General features: G+C 55.5%; 2 protein-coding genes and 2 long non-coding RNA genes across 17 annotated transcripts; 2 read left to right on the forward strand and 2 right to left on the reverse strand.

Annotated features, from left to right (window-relative positions):
- Nucleotides 1-418: 418 nt before the first annotated feature.
- LOC145531990 (uncharacterized) lies at nt 419-1,312 on the reverse strand. The gene is made up of 2 exons (XR_014072901.1): nt 995-1,312; nt 419-768 (listed from the first exon to the last, which is right to left on the reverse strand). It is a non-coding gene; the product is annotated as an uncharacterized LOC145531990 (long non-coding RNA).
- On the forward strand, nt 1,199-3,836 carry MOSPD3 (motile sperm domain containing 3). 7 transcript variants are annotated; one of them, XM_081556109.1, is made up of 6 exons: nt 1,199-1,415; nt 1,599-1,866; nt 2,096-2,171; nt 2,395-2,624; nt 3,296-3,499; nt 3,611-3,836. In XM_081556109.1, the coding sequence occupies exons 2-6, from the start codon at nt 1,662-1,664 to the stop codon at nt 3,640-3,642; spliced, it is 747 nt and encodes a 248-aa protein (XP_081412235.1). In that variant the 5' UTR covers nt 1,199-1,415; nt 1,599-1,661; the 3' UTR covers nt 3,643-3,836. The 7 variants fall into 7 exon arrangements, with proteins under 7 accessions (XP_081412235.1, XP_081412237.1, XP_081412241.1 ...); XM_081556111.1 differs by having other exon boundaries at nt 3,335-3,499; XM_081556115.1 differs by having other exon boundaries at nt 2,425-2,624; nt 3,335-3,499.
- A 4,369-nt stretch (nt 3,837-8,205) lies between these two features.
- Nucleotides 8,206-19,722, reverse strand: TFR2 (transferrin receptor 2). Of its 2 annotated transcripts, none has more exons than XM_081556164.1 (18): nt 19,440-19,722; nt 18,977-19,229; nt 18,691-18,877; nt 16,032-16,172; nt 15,822-15,933; nt 15,603-15,725; nt 15,113-15,229; nt 14,844-14,983; nt 14,331-14,494; nt 13,531-13,650; nt 13,019-13,101; nt 12,861-12,924; nt 12,699-12,766; nt 12,538-12,614; nt 12,361-12,445; nt 12,038-12,206; nt 11,523-11,663; nt 8,206-8,955 (listed from the first exon to the last, which is right to left on the reverse strand). In XM_081556164.1, the coding sequence occupies exons 1-18, from the start codon at nt 19,470-19,472 to the stop codon at nt 8,690-8,692; spliced, it is 2,343 nt and encodes a 780-aa protein (XP_081412290.1). In that variant the 5' UTR covers nt 19,473-19,722; the 3' UTR covers nt 8,206-8,689. The 2 variants fall into 2 exon arrangements, with proteins under 2 accessions (XP_081412290.1, XP_081412289.1); XM_081556163.1 differs by having other exon boundaries at nt 12,038-12,265; nt 19,440-19,511.
- Nucleotides 11,245-17,793, forward strand: LOC145531997 (uncharacterized). Of its 7 annotated transcripts, none has more exons than XR_014072903.1 (6): nt 11,270-11,432; nt 12,009-12,250; nt 12,880-12,903; nt 13,006-13,107; nt 16,822-16,959; nt 17,562-17,793. It is a non-coding gene; the product is annotated as an uncharacterized LOC145531997 (long non-coding RNA). The 7 variants fall into 7 exon arrangements; XR_014072908.1 differs by lacking the exon at nt 11,270-11,432 and adding an exon at nt 11,565-11,649; XR_014072905.1 differs by lacking the exon at nt 12,880-12,903 and having other exon boundaries at nt 11,245-11,432.
- Nucleotides 19,723-19,851: the final 129 nt, after the last annotated feature.

The following is a 19,851-nucleotide window of genomic DNA, read 5'->3' on the forward strand; positions in this document are numbered from 1 at the left end:
TACTATGGGCTCTGAGGCTCTAGGTGATCTGTGTCCTCTGTCTCACCCCATCTCATCTCTGAGTATTATCTCCATTTCAGCCTCTTCCATCACACTGGCTCATTGGGTCATTTCTAGTACACATTTGCTTCCAGGCTTTGCTCTTGCTGTTCCCTCGATCTGGAATTCTCCACAGACATCTCCTGGTCCACTTCCTAACTTCAATCAGATCTCAGCTCAGAAGTTCATCTTAGTCACTCACTCATGTGTTCATTCCAAATGTCAGGCACTGTTTCAGGTGCCAAAAATACAACAAAACAAAGTCCCAACTCTTATGAAGAGAGCACATTCTAGCCGAACAGAGATAAACTAAAATAAACAACGAGGTCAAGTAGCTATAGGAGTGCTATGAATGAAGAACACAAAAGCATGATAAGAGGACAGGTAAAGGGAGATTCTATATTTGATAGGGTGCACAGAGAAGACTTCAGGTAGGATTAACTTTGTTTTGCTCCACTGCTAACCAAGTGTGTGGCCTGGGGTGACATCCTTCACCTTGTCGAGGTTGTTTCCTCGTCTGAGAGTGAAGTTGACGATTCGGTGGGATGATGTCAGCAGCAGGACTGAACCATAATTCCTTCTGCAAATATGAGTGATTTCAAAGATGAGCTCCGTGCAGGAAGGAATCAAGAGAGGTGCTGTGGGCAGAGATCCGAGTCCAACGGGGAGCAACATTCAACTAGTACTGTAGAAAACAGCTTTTGTTGCTGCGGAAGCTCCTAGGAGAGCCTGGGATTGAAGAGGAAAAAGAAAGAGGGCTCTCTTGTGGGATGTGATTCTAGTGATTTGGACAGCCTCAAGAGTGGGGAGGAAGGAACAAAGCCCGACTCCCATCTTCGCCCGGGTCCCTCCCCCTAGCCCTCCGCCCCACTTATTCCAGGATTAGCGTTCTAGCCCGTGACGCTCGTCAAGTGTTATGTCACTGGGGTCAAGCCAATCACCGCTTTAGGCGCACCAATCGGCGAATAGTCGTAGCTGAGTCGAGGCAGCCCTGGCCAATGATAGAGACCGTACGGCGGAAACGGTCTCCTGGAAAAATGACAGCCCTGGTCCGGCCACAGGTTGATTGGCAGGTGCTGTGACCAGAGGTGAGCTTCAGAGCGCGAGCGGCCGTTCGGAGGCGGAAGCCCGACGAAGCGCGTGCCCGAGCTCAGGAAGTGATCGGAGGCCCGGATACAGGAGAGCAAGAGGCGGAAAGAGCAGCTCCGGAAGAGGCCGCGGCGGCCTGCGGAATCGGGCCTCGGAGGCAGGGGGCGGGTGCCCCGGGACGCCCGGAAGGGGCGGGGCTTATGGAGATCAGCAACTAAGACGGAAGACGAGGGCCGGGGCTGGGAGCCGCGAAGGGCCGGGTTTCCCGGGTGGGCGTGACCGTCGAGGTAGGGCTTGGGGGCGGGGCTCAAGGGGACCCCGGGCGCTGCTGGGGGAGAAGGGTTTGGGGGACCTGGGCCTGGTCTGCTGGGGGGCCTTATCTAGCGGGGTTCTGAGGCGGCGGCGGCGAAATCAGCCCACGCCCTGCCTTACGATCTCATCCCGTTCCCTTCGCCCCTCTCACCCCTCAGCTTTATACTCCAGGCCCCGTCCCCTGAGCTCTGACCTCGGATGTTCCACCGCCCAGAGCTTGCATGCGCCGTGGGGCGCCCCAGGACCAGGAGCTGGTGGGTCCGGGGGCTCCTGGGCGGGGGTCCCGGGGCGCCCCTCCTCCCTCGGGACCTGTTGTCCCGGTCCTTGTCTTTCCCCCGGATCTAGTATTCAGGGCGGACCAACGGAGCGGACCCCGGCAGCTGCTGACCCTCTATAACCCCACGGGAGCAGTGCTTCGCTTCCGAGGTGAAGGGGATGGGCGCCTCGTGCTCGGGATGTGGGGACTGGCGGCAATACGCTGGGGAGCTGGGTGTGCTGGAGGAGTCAGATGAGTACGGTTGACTGTCCGGCCTTTGCAGAATGGAGGGGTCAAGTTCAGTCCTAGGGTAGAAGGCTGGGGGGACTCCATGGGCGGGGCTTGTGCAGGATTCTCTGAGGCAGTAGTCGATCGATCTCTCTGTGGCCTTTCCCCCAGTGCTGTGCACAGCACCTGCCAAATACACAGTGTTTGACGCGGAAGGATACGTGAAGCCCCAGTCCTGTATTGACATGTGAGTTGAGCTGGTGGGGAGGCTCATGAAAGCCAGTGGTCGCTGCCAGCGTTCTCTGATTTACCTTGCTGTGACTTAGGTCTCAGAGCTGGTGCTCTTCAGCCAGTTTTTCCCCACCCTCTGTCTGCATCCCTAAGGGGGAGTTTCCTGGGGGGGTTGGGGGGGCGCTGGATTCACTTGGATCACTGCCTCTCAATGGGCCTCTCCCCTTTCTCCGGACCAGTGTGATTCGCCACGTGGCCCCCAATCCCAGGCACTATGATGTCCAGGATCGCTTCCGCATTGAGCTCTCTGAGGAGGGAACAGAGGGCCGAGTGGTGGGGCGCAAGGACATCACCTCAGTTCTGAGGGCCCCAGCGTACCCCCTTGAGCTTCAGGGACAGTCTGACCCAACGCCCCACCCAGAGCCTCATTCCTGGACAGCACCATCCACGGCCCAGCACTTCCCAGAGAGTGAGTTGGGGGGTTTGGGGATGGGAATTCTTGAGTTCTGTAGGGGGAGGAGAACTAGCATGACCTTAGAGGTGAGTTCATTTGGAGTAGAAGAGGTTTTTTGTTGTCCTTGTTCTGGGTTTCTGTGGGTTTTTTGGTGCCCCTTCTGGGCTTGCAGAATCTTAATTCCCAGACCAGGGATCAAACACAGGGTCCTGGAAGTGAGAGCACAGAGTCCCAACCAGTGGACCGCCAGGGAATTCCCTTCCAGTTCAGCCTTTTGCTTTTTGATAGAAACACTTCTAGGAGTTAAGATTTTATATCAGGTTAGGGAAAAAGCAGAATTCACTGTTTCCTTGGTTTCTGGCCTCCACCTAGAGAGAAAAACTCTTCCTTTAGCTCTAACTTCAGTACTTCCCATCCTGTGTCAGCTCAGTTCAGTTCAATAAGAAACCCGGGTTGAACAATTATGTACCAAGTTGTGTTTTATGGGAGACAGAGGTCCCTGCCTGACACACAGGTACACGGGAGCCAGTAATCAAGGCAGAGTTGAGAGGAAAATGATGAGGGACCAGAGGGGAGAGGGTTTCTTGCGCTGTGGGGCAGGGGCTCCAGGGAGAAGAGGACACTTCCAGTAGCCAACGAAAAGTGGGTACACCTTCCACCTTCAGCCTCCTCCCTGGGCTGAACAGGAGTGGAGGCTGGAGCTCCTGATGGGCCTTGTTCCCCAGACCCTCACCCGCAACTGGCCACCAGCTCCTTCCTCCTCTTCTTGCTGATGGGCACAATCTCTGTGGCCTTCCTGCTGCTCCCGCTCCAGGATGAACTTGGCAGCCAGCTGCCCCAAATCCTTCACGTCTCCCTGGGACAAAAGTTGGTGGCAGCCTACGTCTTAGGTGAGCCCAGTGGATCCAGGCCCAGTGAGAGGAGAGTGGGGGCTGGAAAGAGGGTATACAGAGCTGGCAGGCTCCACACACGACCTTGGTCTTTCTTTCTCCCCTCTCCAGGCCTCCTCACCATGGTGTTCCTCCGGACCTGAGCTCTGCTCCACTTCCATGCCGCTTCCCCGGGCCAGGACATGGACGCAGGTGTGGATGTGAGACAGCCACTGTGATGTTCATAACCTCGTCTCAACTCCTGCTTCCTTCTTCCTGCCCATCTCCCCCCAGACCTAGGAATTTGTTATCTTTTTCCAAGTTGAATCAAATAAATTTGTAAAATTGAACTGAGAAATGTAAGAAACATGCCCCTTTCTTCCCACGTCATTCCTCCAGTTCCTCCTACTCCCACCTAGAGGCCCATTGAGGATTTAAAAGAACTAGGTCGAGGCCTGGTGCTGTGCCAAAAAAACCATGTGATCTTGAGCAAGTCATTTAATTTCTCAGAGCTTCAGTTGATGCCTCTAAAATGAGGGGATTGGGAAAGTTGATTCTTAAGATTCCTTTTAACTCTGTCTTAAGGAGAGGATCATGTTGCTAAGCCAGCATATTGTTGTTCATTCACTGTTGTGTCCGACTCTTTGCGTCCCCATGGATGGCAGGACACCAGGCTTCCCTGTCCTTTACCATCTCCTGAAGTTTGCTCAAACTTATGTCTGTTGTGTCAATGATGCCATCCAGCCATCTCATCCTCTGTCTCCCCCTTCCCCTCCTGCCCTCAATCTTTCCCAGCATCAGGGTCTTTTCCAATGCCAAAGCTGAAAAGAAACAGACACAAATACCACCTATTCCCACCTGCTGTAGCACTCAGGTCCCACAATCTTAAGCCATCAGAGCCTCTTGCCAGCGTTGCTGGGAGGCTTCCCTTCCCCAAAATCCTCTTCTGCCTTTTTGTCTCTTTCTCTGCTTTTATTTTGTCTCTTCTTTGACCTCAGCCCCTGCAGCTAAGAAACACCAAGGTCCCTGGCAAGATGGGGGGAAGTGGCACTGCCTGACATAAACTTCAGCCTAACCAGGCGGGAGAAGTGAAGGCAATGGAAAAAAAAGCTGCTTAAAAGGCAGGCTTCCAGCCCTCCTTCAGATACAAGGCAAGAGGGGAGGAGAGGAAGAAGGACAGCCAGTGACACTGGCAGATCCTTGATTGGGAACAAAAATCAGCAAGATAACGTGCAGACTCGGTCTGCTATGCTGCTGGAAGGTTATCAGTTGCTCCAGCTTTGCTTTGGGGGCCTTGGGAGCTGCCCCACTGCCCTGGGGGGCCTTATCCTTCCCACACCCAGACCAGGGTTCAGTGACGTGTGAATCTGATTCTGTGCAGAGGATGGCAGCCTGTGTCTAGGATGTGAGCAGGGCTCTCCCCATGGCCCAGCAAACCCCTCACCAAACCATTCACACTGGCCTGGCTGTGCCCAGGACCCCCAAAAGGCATTTGAGGTATCATACTTGAATGATCTTGCTGGTATCTGCTGAGAAAAGGCCTTGTTGCAGGTGAGATCCGGTGGGAGGGGCTTGGAACACAGCTTTTTTTTTTTTTTTAAGCAGATTTCTTAGAAAACAATGTTGAGTTGGCAGCAATTGGAGTGGGTGGGTATTAGTTTCCAGTGGCTGTTGTAACAGTTTATCACAAACTAGTGGCTTAAAACAACACAAGTTAATTCTCTTATGGTTCTAGGGATCTGAACTCCAAGATGAATCTTCTGGGGATAAAATTAAGGTGTCCCAAGAACTGATTCCTTCTGGAGGCACCTGAGAAGATGTTTCCTTGGCTTTTCTAGCTTCTAGAGACCATCTGCATTCCTTGGATGGTGACCCCTTCCTCCATCTTTAAAGCCAAGAGAAAAAATTCTAACAAATGATCATTGTTTTAAGTCACTTAAAAAAAAAAAAAAGCCAGGAGTATAGCATGTTCAAGTCTCTGATTCTGACCCTCTGCTTCTGTTGTCACATTTCCTTTATCTCTGATCCTCCTGCCTCCTTTAATAAGAACCCTAGTGATGCGCTTCCTCGGTAGCTCAGTGGTGAAGAATCCGCCTGCCAATGCAGGAGACACCAGTTCCGTCCCTGGTCCAGGAAGATCCCACATGCCGCAGAGCAACTGAGCCAGTGCATAACAACTCCTGAGCCCCCATGCTGCAGCTACTGAAGCCCTTGCACCTAGAGCCTGTGCTTCACCAGAGAAGCCACGACAATAAGTCCGGGCACCGCAACTAGAGAGTAGTCCTCACTCACCATAACTAGGGGAAAGCACTCACAGCAATGAAGACCCAACACAGCTGAAAAAATAAATAAAATTTTAAAAAAGAGCGAGAGAACCTTTGTGATTAAGTCCCCAGTCCCACCTCTAGCATATCGCTCTAGACATGGTGGCTTAAAAACCAGAAATTAGTTTTTTTCACAGTTCTAGAGGCTGGCATCTGAGATCAAGGTGTCGGCAGGTTTGGTTTTTCCTGAAGCCTCTCTCCTTGGTGTGCAGATGTCCCCCTCCTCACTGGGTCCTCACATGGCCGTTCCTCTCTGTGCACACGCATCCCTGGTCTCTCTTCGCATCCAGTTTCCTCTTCTTTAAAGACATCAGTCAGCTTGGATTAGGCCCATTCTGATGGCCTCCTTTTAACTTAGTCACTTCTTTCAAGGCCCTCAAACACATTCTGAAGTACTGGAGGTTAGGGTTTCAACATATGAATTTGCACTCTCCATCTCAAAATCCTCAATCACACCTGCAAAGTCCTTTTTGTCATGTAAGGCAATGTTCATTTACAGATTCCGGGCGTTAGGATGTGGACCTTTTCATCCAGGCCTTTATTCTGTCCACACAGGAGCAAATGGACAAGGTGGAGAGGGCCGAGAGACAACTTTGGGAAATTTGTTCCAGACGGTATGTCAGGGAAGCAAGGAGTCAAGGAGGCTTCTGACCCCTGGTCTAGTCTCCTGAGAGTCCACAAGGTCAGACTCAGGGGCTAAGGAGGACACAGTTTCATCCTGGAACCCAGGGGCATCCTGAGTCGTAAATGAAGAAGCCTTTACTTCCAAGCCTGTGAGAAGCAGGCTAGGACCTCTCACACCATCCTGGAAACAAGAGAGGATGAGGAGCCTGAGAGACAGGCCCTAGGATCTATGTGGCTGCCAGGAAATGAGAACCATGGCCGAAGCCTCCTGAGCCCACGATTAAAGTGAAAATGGAGCCTGCAGCACCTGGAATTCCCTGCCCTCCTGCAGCTTCCACCTCATTTTTCAATGAGGGGCCATAGGGGATCCTGGAGGGGAGAGAGGTCCCAGGCTGGGCCACTCTAGGCTGTGTAGCCATGGAAGTCTCACAAGGCTGTGCTCCAAAGGGGCCACCGTGCTTGGGAGTTAGTGCTCTGCAGTCTCTATCTTGAAATTTTTAATGATTTTATCTCTGAACTTAAGTTTTGGAAGTGCAGTCCGATGAGGCAATGGAGCCTATGCTGGGGGTCCTGCCACCCCCGATGGATTCTCACCTGTCCCCACCCAATCACAGTTGTCACCCTCCATTCCCAGCAGGGACTAGGTGCCAGCACAGGTCTGGATTTGGCACTAGTTAGGGCACGTGTGCTGTTTGTAGCAAGCTGTGGGGCAGAACTCTGCATGCCTGTGGGGATCTGCCCAGAGTATTTCCTTGTCTGAGTGATCTGGACATTAAATAACAAATGAAGAACCACTATGACAGACTGAGAGGCTGTGGAAGGAGGAAAAAAGCTTTGCTTTTGCTTTTGGAACAAGAATCTCCGCATTTTCATTTTGTACCAGCCCTTGTAAATTATGTAGCCGTCCCTGGTTCCAGGATAAGGTACTGAGCCAGTCAGTTTCCTAACTGGTGGTGGTCTTGGGTTCAGTTCAGTTCAGTCGCTCAGTCGTGTCTGACTCTTTGTGACCCCATGAACCACAGCACACCAGGCCTTCCTGTCTATCACCAACTCCCGGAGTTTACCCAAACTCATGTCCATTGAGTCGGTGATGCCATCCAACCATTTCATCCTCTGTCGTCCCCTTCTCCTCCTGCCCTCAATCTTTTCCAGCATCAGGGTCTTTTCCAGTGAGTCAGCTCTTCGCATCAGGTGGCCAAAGTACTGGAGTTTCAGCTTCAACATCAGTTCCTCCAGTGAACACCCAGGACTGATCTCCTTTAGGATGGACTGGTTGGATCTCCTTGCAGTCCGAGGGACTCTCAAGAGTCTTCTCCAACACCACAGCTCAAAAGCATCAATCCTTCGGCGCTCAGCTTTCTTTATAGTCCAACTCTCACATCCATACATGACCACTGGAAAAACCATAGCCTTGACTAGATGGACCTTTGTTGACAAAGTAACGTCTCTGCTTTTTAATATGCTGTCTAGGTTGGTCATAACTTTCCTTCCAAGGAGTAAGCATCTTTTAATTTCATGGCTGCAATCACCATCTGCAGTAATTTTGGAGCCCCAAAAAATAAAGTCAGCCACTGTTTCCCCATCTATTTGCCATGCAGTGATGGGACCAGAGACCCTCCTATGTCCTCAGGAAGCTTCCTTAGTTCCTTAGAAGGAGCTCTTTTCCCTGTGGAGACAGCATTCCAACGTGCAACCTCTTTGGGTCCTTCTGCCCAACCCTTCCCCAGGTCTCTAGGGTGAGGTGAGGGTGAGGAAGCCACATAAAAGTGCTATAAACAACAGATGCCACAGGTGGTTTATTAAGGTTCAAACCCCAGCCCCTCCCACTACAGGCTGCGTGTTGGCCATAAGGCTATGGCCCCAGCAATCTTTCCCAAGGATGGCCAGGTCCCAGGGCTTATGAAACCTTCCATAGTGGTCTCTAGCTGTTGGGGGGACCCCCGCTCCTGAAGAGGAAGGGGCTGTGATTGAGGGGGCAGATGCTGCTCTCTGATTAGCTGACAGTATGACCATCCCATTACGGAAGACACTGCTCACCTACTACTACCCTGGGTCTGGGATGTGGGGTTGTCTGCGCCGGCGTCATCGCTGGGCCCCTGAGAGTTACGGTAAGGACTAATAAGTTAGTCAGCAATGGGAGGTGGTGCACAGGCATCTCTGTGACCCAGGAAGCGCTCAAGAGAGGAGACCAAGCGCTCTCGCCAGGGGGCAGAGGCATGATCCCCACCCCGGCCCCATGCCCCGCCATGGGCCTCAGAAGTTGTTATCGATGTTCCAGACGTCCCCGCTCAGCGCGTTGGCTGCCCCCTGCAGCGTCCAGGTAAGCAGGGCCAGCTGGCGCCGGAAGCGGCTCTCCTGGAAGCCCAGGCCCCTTGCCAACTGGGAGGAGGTGGCCCCGGGGCCGGCGGCGCGCAGCAGCCGCACGTGGTCCAGAAGCGCGCGGAGCGTGTGGTCTCCGCGACCCAGGAAGATGTGACGGAACGGGGAGTCGGCCGGCGACACGTACTGGGACAGGAAGTAGAACTCCACCTGCGCCGAGAAGGGGACCAGGTCGAAGTCCGAACCGCAGCTCCAGACCCACCTTGGGACCTCTTGCGCGCTTAGTCAATACTGTTGAGCATACTCTTTAAGGCCCACCTCCTTTTGGCTACCCAATCAGGAAAGGCCGGTATTTGACGTCACCAGTAGTCAGGTAGGATGCGCCCTCCCACCGTGTTTCGGATTGGATCCCTTTCTTTCTCCCTTGAGCCTCCAACCCTGCATCTAGGACTCCAGTCTTCCTTCCTCTCCCATTCACTTCCCTGCCCAAAGCCTCAAAGAACCGTCTATCGTCCTGCTGTTTCTCACCTCTCCACACCCCGGTCATTCCTGCACCCCTCCGTGAATGTCCACAGCCCAGAGTCAAAGGTCAAGGGGACAGGCCGGCCCTTAGGAAGTGCCTGACCCTGGGTCCTCACCCTCTTGACTCATATGTTGTTCAACCTTCCTGAGACGGCCTCGCTCCTAGCCCAGTTCTCCCACCTTTCTGCCAGTGGCTCTGATTCCTTCTCCTCCCACCTGTGGGCAGGCTCAAGTTTTGACCTCCACCTTCCTGCTCTTCTCATGACCTATAATACAGTGGTTTTCACCCCTGGCTGCACATTAGAATCACTTGGGGAAGGTTTTGGGGTTTTGTTATTGTTGCTTTTTGAAGAGTGGCATCCTGGGATCTTAGGTCCTTGAGCAGGGATCAAACCTGTGCCCCTTGCATTGGAAGCACAGAGTCTTAACCACTGGGCTGCCAAGGAAGCCTCCAGCCTGTCCATTTTTCCTTCCAAATGTCTCACTTCAGGTCGTATTTGCCACCCCCACCAAAAGCTCAGCTGCTACTAACTTTATTCCCTCTTCAAGCCATTACAATCTGGTCAAGACCTTCCTAAAATTCCACTTTGCTCACATCACCTGCCTGCTTAAAAACCTTCCAGATTTCCTTGATGCCCCAGACCCCCCTAACCCAAACCCCAAAGTTGATCCCTAACCCACTCCCCTCCTCTCCTTCACAGGGCTTCTGTTCTGGCTCTGCTGGTCCACACCCTGCCCCCAAGGAAAGCCAGACCTGTCTCACTGCCATGCCCTTATTCTTGGTCTCTCCACCCTGAAACATCTTCTTTTGGCACCAACCCAAGTTCTGTCTGTTCTTCAAGACCTATATTATAGTCTAAAGCAGGGGTCAGCAAACTTTTTTTCCTTCTTGCAAAAAGCCAGACAGTAACTATTTTAGGCTTTGCAGGCCATACTGCTTCTGTTGCAGCTACTCAACTTTGCTGCTGTATAGCACACAAACAACCACACACAATAGGAAAACCAGTGAGCATGGCTGTGTTGCAATAAAACTTCATTTACGAAAACAGGTGGCAGACCAAATTTGGCCTGCTGGCTGTAGTTTACCAACCCCTGGTTTAGAGCCACGAAGTTCTCTGGGTCTGGCTCAGCCTTGTTTCTGGTTCTGAAGCCCTACCTCTTTTTTTTTTTTTTCTTTTTTAGCCCTACATCTTTTACTCTCCAGCTCTGAGTGTGAATCGTTTCTTATGGCCTAATCGTGTCCAGATGGCCTTTATCTCTTGGGGGGCACATGGCAACTTCAGGGGGAGGAGGTGTCTTTTTGTGTCTCTAGAGCCTGGCACAGTGGGGGTTAGAGCAAGATCTGTGAATGAGAATAACCAAGTCCAAGCCAAGACAAAGGAGCCAGGACAAAAGAGCAAGAGGGGTGGGTTTGTGAACAGAAAGACAGTATGACAGAAAAAGGAAGGGGGAGAGAAAGAACAAGACTTCGCAAAGGCCAGACACAACATCCTCAAACCGCGCATGCACGTGGGGTTCCCTGTTCACTCCACACTCACTGAGGATGGCCCTGCTTAGCATTTTGCTCTAGAGACTTTTCCCCACAACCACAGCCCCTACGCACTCAATTCTAGAGGTCAAAGGGTTGCAGAGTTGAGTTCTTGGGGTAAGGAAATGGAAGAGGAGGGGTTGGAACTGGAGATGGGATGCAGGTTGCAAAGTATTCAAAGCAAGAGGGATTGGCAAGGGAATAATAATAATCCTGTAAAACTTTCATATGACACCTCCTCCAGGAAGCCTTTCTGGGGTTCATCCATCTCACCAGAAGAAGAGGGCTCTCTATGCTCTGAACTTATTAAGCTTTTTGCACCTCCCGAGCCATAATCCTGCACCTCTTAGACTGTGGACCACCGTGGACATGCTTGTGAGGAGGGGGTGGGTCGGCAGTGGGGAACCGAAGGGGGCGCGATTTGTCTTAGTTCTGCAATTGCGGTAGCCAGGCAACTGTAGCCAAGGGGCTGGCACGCCCTGTCTCATCACTTTGCTGGCCCGCCTCAGTGGTGGCTCCAGCCTGGCGGGCCTGTGAGCAAAGGACTGCGCGTCTAGGACTGGCAGCGCCGGGACGACAGAGATCCGTGAAAGCGAAGCGAGGGGAGGAGGGCAGCGCGCAGGCGCTAGGTCTGGAGGTGGGACCTGGGCCTGAAGGCGGGACCCCTGGCCGCCGGAAGAGGGCGGGGCGGCGCGGACGGCGGCGGACGGGCTGGGCGGGGCCTCACCCGCATGATGCGCACGTTGTACATGCGCATCAGCCTCTCGTCGCTTTCCTCCGAGCTGTAGATTTCCTTCCGCAGCTTTTCGGCCGCTCGGATGTAGTCCCCCCGCGCCGAGTACACCCACTGGAGGGTCAGCCCGCGGGCCTGAGGGCGGAGGCACGGGCTGGGACCGGCGGCAGGGGCCAGGACCCAGGCCTAGGGTGGTAGGGTGGGGGTCCAGGTGCTGGGGGGATGGGGCTGGGACCCTGGGACTGGCAGGGGTTGGGTGGGGGGTATAGGGGGACAGAATGCTGGGAGCAGCAGGAAGGGAGAGAAGCCCTGTGCTGTCGGGCGGGTGCCAGCGGGGTCCTAGGGGCTTAGTGACTGGGGCAGGTGTAAAGGGGCCAGGTTGGCAGAGGGGCCCTAGACCAAGGGGGAGATGGGGCAGATCCCTCTGGCCCGGGTGGCACTTTCACGGGATGTGGCGCATCGCTCCCGACACCCCACCAGGAACCCGGAGCGGGGTTGGCATCTCGAACCTTGAGGTCCGCAGAGAACTCGTTGAGGCTGCCGATGTGCCTGAGGACCACGTCCCCATAGCGGCCGAAGTCGAGGGGCAGCAGGTGATCGTGGCTGAGCCGGATGAGGAGCTGCCCGGCGAGCTGGGCCACGGCCTGGGCCACGGCGGGCAGGCGGCCCCGCAGTACCCTGTGCAAGTTCTCATAGGTGTCATCCTTTGTGTGCAGGAACGGGTATGCCGGGCCATCCTGCCGGGACAGGGCGGGGAGGGGGTGCTGGCGCGCGGGCACGGTGCGGGCAGGCCCAGGGGCTACCTCTCTTGGACAGGGCCCGGAAGTCTCACCTCCATGAAGGAGAACTCAACGGCAGGAACCCCCGCAAAGGCTGTGAAGGAGTAGGCGCTGCTGTCCATGGGCAGCGGCCGGATCCTGGGGAGGGGCAGGAGGGAGGGCGGTGTGGCTTCAGGGTCGCCCACGTGTTCCCCCGCCCTCAGCTGTCTTCCCTGCCCGCCGCCACTTACACCTCGGCTTCCCAGCTGTGGTTGGTGACCACCACCTGCTCGTAGAGGGTCTGCCCACTGCGGTTGGGCGAGTCCACCTGGGGGCAGGGTTGGGGGGGCACCGGTCAGGCTCTAGCGGCCAGCAGCTTCCCTTCATCCCCTGCTCCTGGCCGGGCTCTTGCCTGTTTCAGAATGTTCTCAATAAGGCTGATGAGAAGGGGGCTGGTCTTGGCATGAAACTTGTCATCCCCTGCAGAGAAGGAGGGATGCCAGGCCTCAGGCTTGGCACCCAGGGCCAGGGTGCACCCGATGGGAGCCAGGTGGTGGCACTGCCCCCTGCTCACCCAGCACTGCGTTGTCCAGGCTCACGTAGACCACGGCTTTAAGGTGCAGCAGGCTGAGGTAGCCCTGTGGGTGAGGGGTGTGGAATGTGAATTCCCCCCTCCTGCCCCCTCCCCACCTCTCCTCATCGCCTGACTCTCTGCCCAGGACCCCAGGTTACCTCCAGCCACTCCATGGAGCCCACACTCCCGAAGTCACCGCCATCCCAGCTGATGAAGAGAAGACTTCGGCGAGGCTGGAAGCCTGGGGGTAGCGGGGGGGGGGGCGGGGCGGTGGGAAGGGAGGGTGAGGATGGGCTTGGCTGAGGGGCCAAGCAAAGACCCCCACCTCTTTGTCTTCCTCGGTCCTGGTCCCCTGGGATCTCTTCTTCCCTCCCACCAAGCCCCCTTCCCAGCCCATCTAACCTGGGTCTGCCCTGACTCAGCTGTATCAGTGATGGGGATTGCTTGCATAAGGCATCTCTGCGTTACTTGCATGTTTAAGTGAAGAGATGGAGGTGAAGTGACTTGCCTGGGGCCAAGCAGCCAGGACATGGAGGAAGCCAGGTTTGGAGCCCAGGTCTCAGTGGCCACCCTCCAGCCTGTGCTCCTAACTGCCTCTCTGCCCCATCCTGGCTCAGGCCATACAGCCCCAGCTGCCCGGCCCAGGCCCAGGCCCAGGTCCTGACCTTACCATTGCTCACCATGGAGGAAAAGGTCCGCACCAGCTCCAGCAGTATGGCGGTCCCCACAGCAGACTTGGCTGCTCCTGGGCCCCATGCATCCCTCTGGGCCCCGATGACCACATACTGATCTGGGGGGAGGGGTGTCGGGGGCCCGCTTGTTACATGGGCAGAACCCAGAGACTTCTCCCTCCACCTTGGGAGGGTCCCTTTCTCGAGGACCCTCACATCTCCGCATCCCCAGCCTGCAATCCTGGCTGTCCCTAAAGAGTGCCTCTCTTCCCCTTGGCCCTTCCCAGATTGTCTGCTCCTTCATCGAGATGCCTGGGGTCATTCTGGACTCCGTTATCTCCCTGATCAGCCTGTCCCTATGTTCACCCAGTCCTGATGAGTTTTCCCCTTTTAAATCTCTCTCTGACCCTTCCCTCTCACACTCTCACCACCAGCATCCTCGTCAGAGCCTCATCACAGGCCTCCATGTGCCACTCCTCCAGTGCTTCTAGGTACCCCACTCTTCGGCTCAAGAACCCTGATTCCTCCCTGTTATCCACATCAAGTTATGTTTGAAAGGCTCGTCTATTGTAGTCTGACCTCCCTTTCATGCTCTAACATCATCCAACTTAGGCTTGTTCACCTCTGGTGCTAGGGAACTCACTACTGTGCAGAACTGCCTGTTGTATCTCTAGACAGCTTGGACCATGAGGTCTCACTGCCACCCGCCCCCACTCAGTCCCAGCCCAGGCCCAACTCGCCAGCCTCTCCCCCACCTCCCCGGCAGGGTGTGTGTGTGATGCTGGGCAAGCAAGCACACCTGGCTCTGAGCGGCCCTCAATGCAGCCAAAGATGTTACTGATGGGGGTGGAGGCCCTGTGGTTGTTGACCCCCAGGTGCAGGCCTGGCCCAGGGCCCAGGTGATAAGGGGAGACTGGGAGGTGCCCCTGCCATTCCTGGGGGGCCACAGGGCCTTCAAGCTTCCTGGAAAGGGGTGGGACAGAAGGAATTAGTGGCAGAGAGGCCCAGGCTATAGATGAGTCCAAAGCCCCCCGCTTCACTTCTCTCCCTCCCAACCTCTGGCTCCAGCTCTCTGCATCTGTACCCTGGCTGAGGGGCCAGGGCTGCCCTGGACAGTTATGCAGGTTGTATCCTGCTCAAGGGTGGGGTGTGATATGACCTGGAGTTTCATTCACCAAAGGGTGGCCCCTGGCAGGAGGCTGTGCCCACCCATAAGAGCCATCTTGTTCTTGCTCACCCAAGGCATTTTATGAGCTAGCTGCAGCCTGCCTCTCCCTGCCTCCTCCCCTCCTGGTCCCCACATGGTCCTCACCTCATAAGGAGGAAGGCAATGTCTGCACTGATGGGCTGGGCTGGGATGCTCGGGAGACCCGAGGATTGGACTGGAGGGAACTGGGTCTGATTGAAGGAAGGGAAGCCAGGCGTGTAGGGGTCCCCCGTTCCCAGGTGCACCTGTTGGGAGAGGGGTGCTCAAACTGAAACTGGGAGCCAAGCTCCCAGAACAGCATGCCAGCCTCATCCTAGGCAGTGCGCTACAGCCCAAGGACCCCAGGAAGGCACTACGGCTCCCCCAAGACTCACATGTCCATACACAGCCCGGTGGCTGGACAGGCTGAGCTTGTGCGGGCCCTGGGAGAAGTCTGCCGGGTCCGGATATATGAGCACTCCTTGGGCCCCAAAGTCCTGAGCACTGGCCACCTGGGGAAGGCATGTGGCTAAAGGACCCCTTCTCCCAGAAAAAGCAGATTTAGAAGGGAAGAAAATGCAAATAAAAGCGGAATGGCAGGGCCTCCGATCTGTAGCTGTGGGCACCCGGTGGACCTCACCTTCCACGCTCCCGCAGTGCCTTGGCAGCCCCCCGAAGCCCCGTATTCCCTCGTGTTTCTGTTCCCCACCACAACCTCCTGATTCTGTTCCCCCAGCAAGTTTCTTACAGCCAATTTGGCTCTCCCTTTTCCCCCTCTGACAGCCTCCTGGACGCTTCCCATTTGCCGCCATCCGATGCTGGCGCTCCCCAGCGGGCACCCTCCCCGTTCTACCGCCCCAGGTTCCATCCTCCGGGGACCCTCACCTTCTGGGCAAAGTTGATCACTCCCAAGCGCACCAGCAGGAGGCGCCCCGCCGGCTCCACACCCCGAGCCCGCAGGTCCTGTAGGTCCTCCGGCCGCCCGTAGTGGGCGTACACCAGCTTTCCCTGGGGAGAGGAGGATGCGGAGGCCGTGAGGCGCGTCTCCGCTCCACCACCAGGGAAAGGGCAGGCCGCCCCATCCTGGGCACCGTGCAGGCTCACCGTGGCGTTGCCCGTGGCGCTGTAGGGACAGTAGACGTCGGGGTCCTCCAGTGGCAGCTGCTCCCCGTGCTTCCCAGAGGCATCAACCCAGTGCAGGGTGTTAGGGTGAGCCCTGAGGAGCCGGGGTGGTGAGCGCCCCACCGACAGGCCCCCCACCCCGCCCTGCCCCGCCCCACCCCGCCCTGCCCCGCCCCGCCCCGCAGCACTCACGGATCTGGGAACTGCAGGCCCACGTAGTGCGTGTCCATCCACACGTGGTCCAGCCTCTGGCGCAAGAGCTCAGCGCGGATGTCCTGAGCCAGGGCTGCCATTCCAGCCGACCCGGCTATCCTTTCCCGAAGACTGGTCTGCCTGTGCAGGGAGAACGGGGATTGAGGTGCTGGAGGAGACAGGGGCTGGGACATCTGAGTGCCGGGAGGAGAGGGCTGAAACAGGGAAAGATGCCAGAGGTGTAGGGTGGCCCCAACCCTGGGCAGTGAGGGGCTCTTAAATCTCTCCTGCCACAACTACCAGGGTCTCCAGGACTTCCTTCTGCTTACGCCTCAGATTCTGATGGTCAGGGGTCCTCTCCACCATCCCTGAAGTTCTCCCTGGGGCAGGGCAAATTACCCACACCACCGATCTATCTACTGTCCCCTCCACGTGTACATGCACTGGCCTGCGCTTTGCCCCTGGCATGAAAACACTTTTCTTCCAAAGGGCTCTCCAGGCATAGGTGAGGGGCCTGCACCCCTCTCCTCCAGCTGGGCCGGTGGAAGCTGGGGTCACTTGTCTTGGAGACCTCACCCTGTCTTCTTCCACAGTCAGCACTTAGCTAGCCAGCCTGCTGTCACCTGAACGCTCCCTGATCGTCCATCTCACCTGTGCCAGGGCCATCTCCACCCCCCACATCCTAGTGAGCTCTCTCTAGACCACCTCCACCTGTGCTCTTTGCATGGCAAACAAAATCCTCCCTCCTCAGCATCAGACTGAGTGCGCCTTCTACCTCTCGCCTTGGCAGAAACCTGGCTGTCCCCTGGGAAGACACGTCTCCTGCGGGACACTTGAAGAAGGCAGCTCCGGCTCTCATACCACCAGAGCCCAGAGAGGACGCAGGCTCCTGGCTCCACTGTGCACTTTTCTGACCATTTCTCCACAGGTGAAACTCTCTTCCTTCGGAGCCCGTGCCATCCAGCAACCCCATCCCTTGTCCCTCCTCACGGCTCTTATCTTCTAGCCAGCTGGTCACTTATCCTCACTCTCAATGAGGACTCTGGCATCTGGCCAGCCACTTCCCCGGCCACATCCTGAGTCTTGTCCCCAGAAGTCCATCTTTGGAATATTGATCTGATTTACTGAACACCTACTAAGTGCCGGGCACAGCGGCCAGTGCTAGAGACTGCAGGATAAATAGGAACCAGAATCTCACTCTCTGACCGGAGTTTTTCAGTTTGAAACTCACTCCCTTAGCGTCACTATACCTGTTCTTCAACCCCATCAGGCACTCCATGCTGTCTGATTTCTCCATATCTATCAGTTCTTCCCCGGCTTCCCTCCTTCCCCATCCAGCCTAGAGGCATACATCACCTATTGCCTGCTCCCTCTCACTGCCTCCCTCTTGCCTCCCTGCCCTTTAATGGCATCCACAGTGCCACACCCCACCCCTAGACCTGTCAAACCATCCACTTGCTCAGGCTGTACCCAGACTACCAAGTGTTGCTCAAGAAAAAAAAAAGTCCATGCATGTTGCTGATTCCATAGATTTAAGATCTTCAAGCAAAATGGATCCAGCAATGTATCAACAAATAATGACACACCTCGATCAAGTTTATGTTGATCTCATGAAGACAAAGAAATCTATTAACACAAATGACTACATAAACATCAGAGAAGAAAAATCATGTGATCACTGCAATACATTCTGGAAAAATGTTTGAAAAAAATTTTGATTCTTGTTCCTCTTTTCTGATCATTAAAAAAAAAGTCTCAGTAAGCTAGGAATAGAAGGATACTTCCTTAATTCACTTTTAAAAAGCTGACTGGGGGGATTCCCTGGTGGTCCAGTGGTTGAGCCTCTGCTTTCACTGCTGAAGGCCCGGGTTCAACCCCTCAGTTCCCCTTAATCAGGGAATTAAGAGCCCTTAAGCTAGTGGGCGATGGACACAGTGACAAAGTATTAGAAAAACATTCCCATGAAAGTTAGGAAATAGGCAAGGATATGTATTATCATCATTACCTAAATTCATATCTTCTCCAGTGCAGTAAGAAATGAAAAAGACCTAAAAGATACATGCATTTGAAAAGAAGCTATGCATCTCTCACTAAATATAGATTATATGATCTTCAACTTGGAAAACCCAGGAGAATCCACTGAAAAAAATGATTCCTGACGTCTTCTCTGGACCTACCGGGCGGCAGCTCCTTTCCTGTATGAAAAGTTGACCTCAGCAGGACAAGAGGAACACCGGCCTGCTTGTGCTGGGATGGCATCCCCCACAGATTGAGAGACAGTGTCTGCCCACAAATGCATTTGCTTCTTTTTCTGATTCCCTAAGCCCCTATTTCTCTGACCCCCCAGAGCTCCCCACTGCCACAGGTCAAAACCTAAGCTCCTCAGTGTGTCATTCAAGATTTTCCTGGGTCTGTCCCACCTCATAGGTGGAAGCTGGACGCCCCTGCGCTTATTCAGTTAGCTCCCTCGGCTCCCAAATACACCCTCTGCAATCTCATTTCCGGAAGTCCCCCCGCCCAATGCCTGCCATCCTTCCCAGGACCACTGAACAGGGAGGTCAGGGCGGTAGGTGGAAGGACTCAAGATCCTGGGCGAGGAGGACTTGAGATGAGCGGATGATGGCTTTTGAGGGCCAGAACAGGACAAGCTGATCCTCACCTGATGGTGTCTTCCAGACGCCCCTCCCCCAGGAACCGCAGGAACATGGCCTGGAGGTCACTCCAGTACAACGTGCCCTGGTGAGAGTCTGGGCCCAGCTCATCATTCACATCCTCGCTGACCACCATGACGTCATCCCCGCATGCCTGGCACGACCCCCGGAAGGCCACGTAGCCCAGGAGGAAGGCTGGTGGGTGGCAAGATGGTGATTCTCCTTGTGCCCTTCCCTGGACCCCAGACATCCCCCCAAGCCCAGACGCTCCAGTGGGAGTGGGGGTACTCTCACCCCCAGTGAAGATCAAGAGGGCTGTCAGGACCAGGTAGGGGGCCGCTCTTCGTCCTGCTGCTGCCCAGAGTCCAGGGTTTGGCCGAGCTGGTCGAGAGCCCAGGGGCTCAGGGCCCCTCAGCTCCATGGGGAAGAAGTGGGCCGGCGGTTCAGCCCCCTCCTCCCCGTCTTCCTCTTCCTCCTCCAGGCGTCCCTGCTGGGTGCCCTCCACACGCTTGTAGATGGTCTGAGAGGGTCCTGGGGACAACCTTTGCTGTGGGGGGCGTGCCGTGCATGAGATTGGGGAAGGGGAGGAATCTGGCAATAATAGTGACTTTGGGGTGCCATGAACACAAGGCAGGGAAGAGGGCCCTGAGAGGCAGGCTGGAGGGGAGAGTTAGAGATGGGAAGGGGAGGAGGTGGGGAAGGGGCTGGAGGACCTGGAGAGAAGGCCTAAGGGTCTTCCAACCGCGCCCCATCTTACCGCTCTCCGGAGTAGACCCCCAAGCTGCTCCATGCTTGTGCCCCCTCCTGAGCCCTGCAGGCTGTCCCCCACCCCAGTGATAAACCGTTTGTGGGAGCCCCAAGAGGCCCCTTATCGGTCCTGGCAGGCAGCCTGAACCCAGGCCCTTCTTCACCTCCGCCCCTCGCAGGGTGGGAGCACAGTCCTGGCTTCAGTCCAGCCTTCCAGACATGGCCCCCCGGCCCAGGCTAAAGGACACACGAGGGGCTCTGCCCTCCCCTGCCAATCCTTCCACAGTTCCAAACTCCTGTTCCTTTCTTGCAAAACAATCAATATTTTGACCTTGGGGCAGACTTTGGCCTTTAGTTCCCATCAGGGCTGGGGGAGGGAGGCTGATGGCCAGGGAGGGTGGAGATACGGATGACCCCTCCCC

This window comes from Giraffa tippelskirchi, chromosome 13 (assembly GCF_054371585.1).
Source record: "Giraffa tippelskirchi isolate mGirTip1 chromosome 13, T2T-mGirTip1v1.2.pri, whole genome shotgun sequence".
NCBI lineage: Eukaryota > Metazoa > Chordata > Mammalia > Artiodactyla > Giraffidae > Giraffa > Giraffa tippelskirchi.

Bases quoted from the DNA above. Each gene is read 5' to 3' on its own strand.
- MOSPD3 (XM_081556109.1), top strand. From the start codon at position 1,662: ATGCGCCGTGGGGCGCCCCAGGACCAGGAGCTGGTGGGTCCGGGGGCT. The intron at 1,867-2,095 runs GTGAAGGGGATG...CCTTTCCCCCAG, and splicing joins AGCAGTGCTTCGCTTCCGAG to TGCTGTGCACAGCACCTGCC. The intron at 2,625-3,295 runs GTGAGTTGGGGG...TGGGCTGAACAG, and splicing joins GGCCCAGCACTTCCCAGAGA to GAGTGGAGGCTGGAGCTCCT.
- TFR2 (XM_081556163.1), bottom strand. From the start codon at position 19,472: ATGGAGCAGCTTGGGGGTCTACTCCGGAGAGCG. The intron at 19,230-19,439 runs GTAAGATGGGGC...CGCCCCCCACAG, and splicing joins GGGGTCTACTCCGGAGAGCG to CAAAGGTTGTCCCCAGGACC. The intron at 15,934-16,031 runs GTGAGTGCTGCG...CCGGCTCCTCAG, and splicing joins GGCCTGCAGTTCCCAGATCC to GGCTCACCCTAACACCCTGC.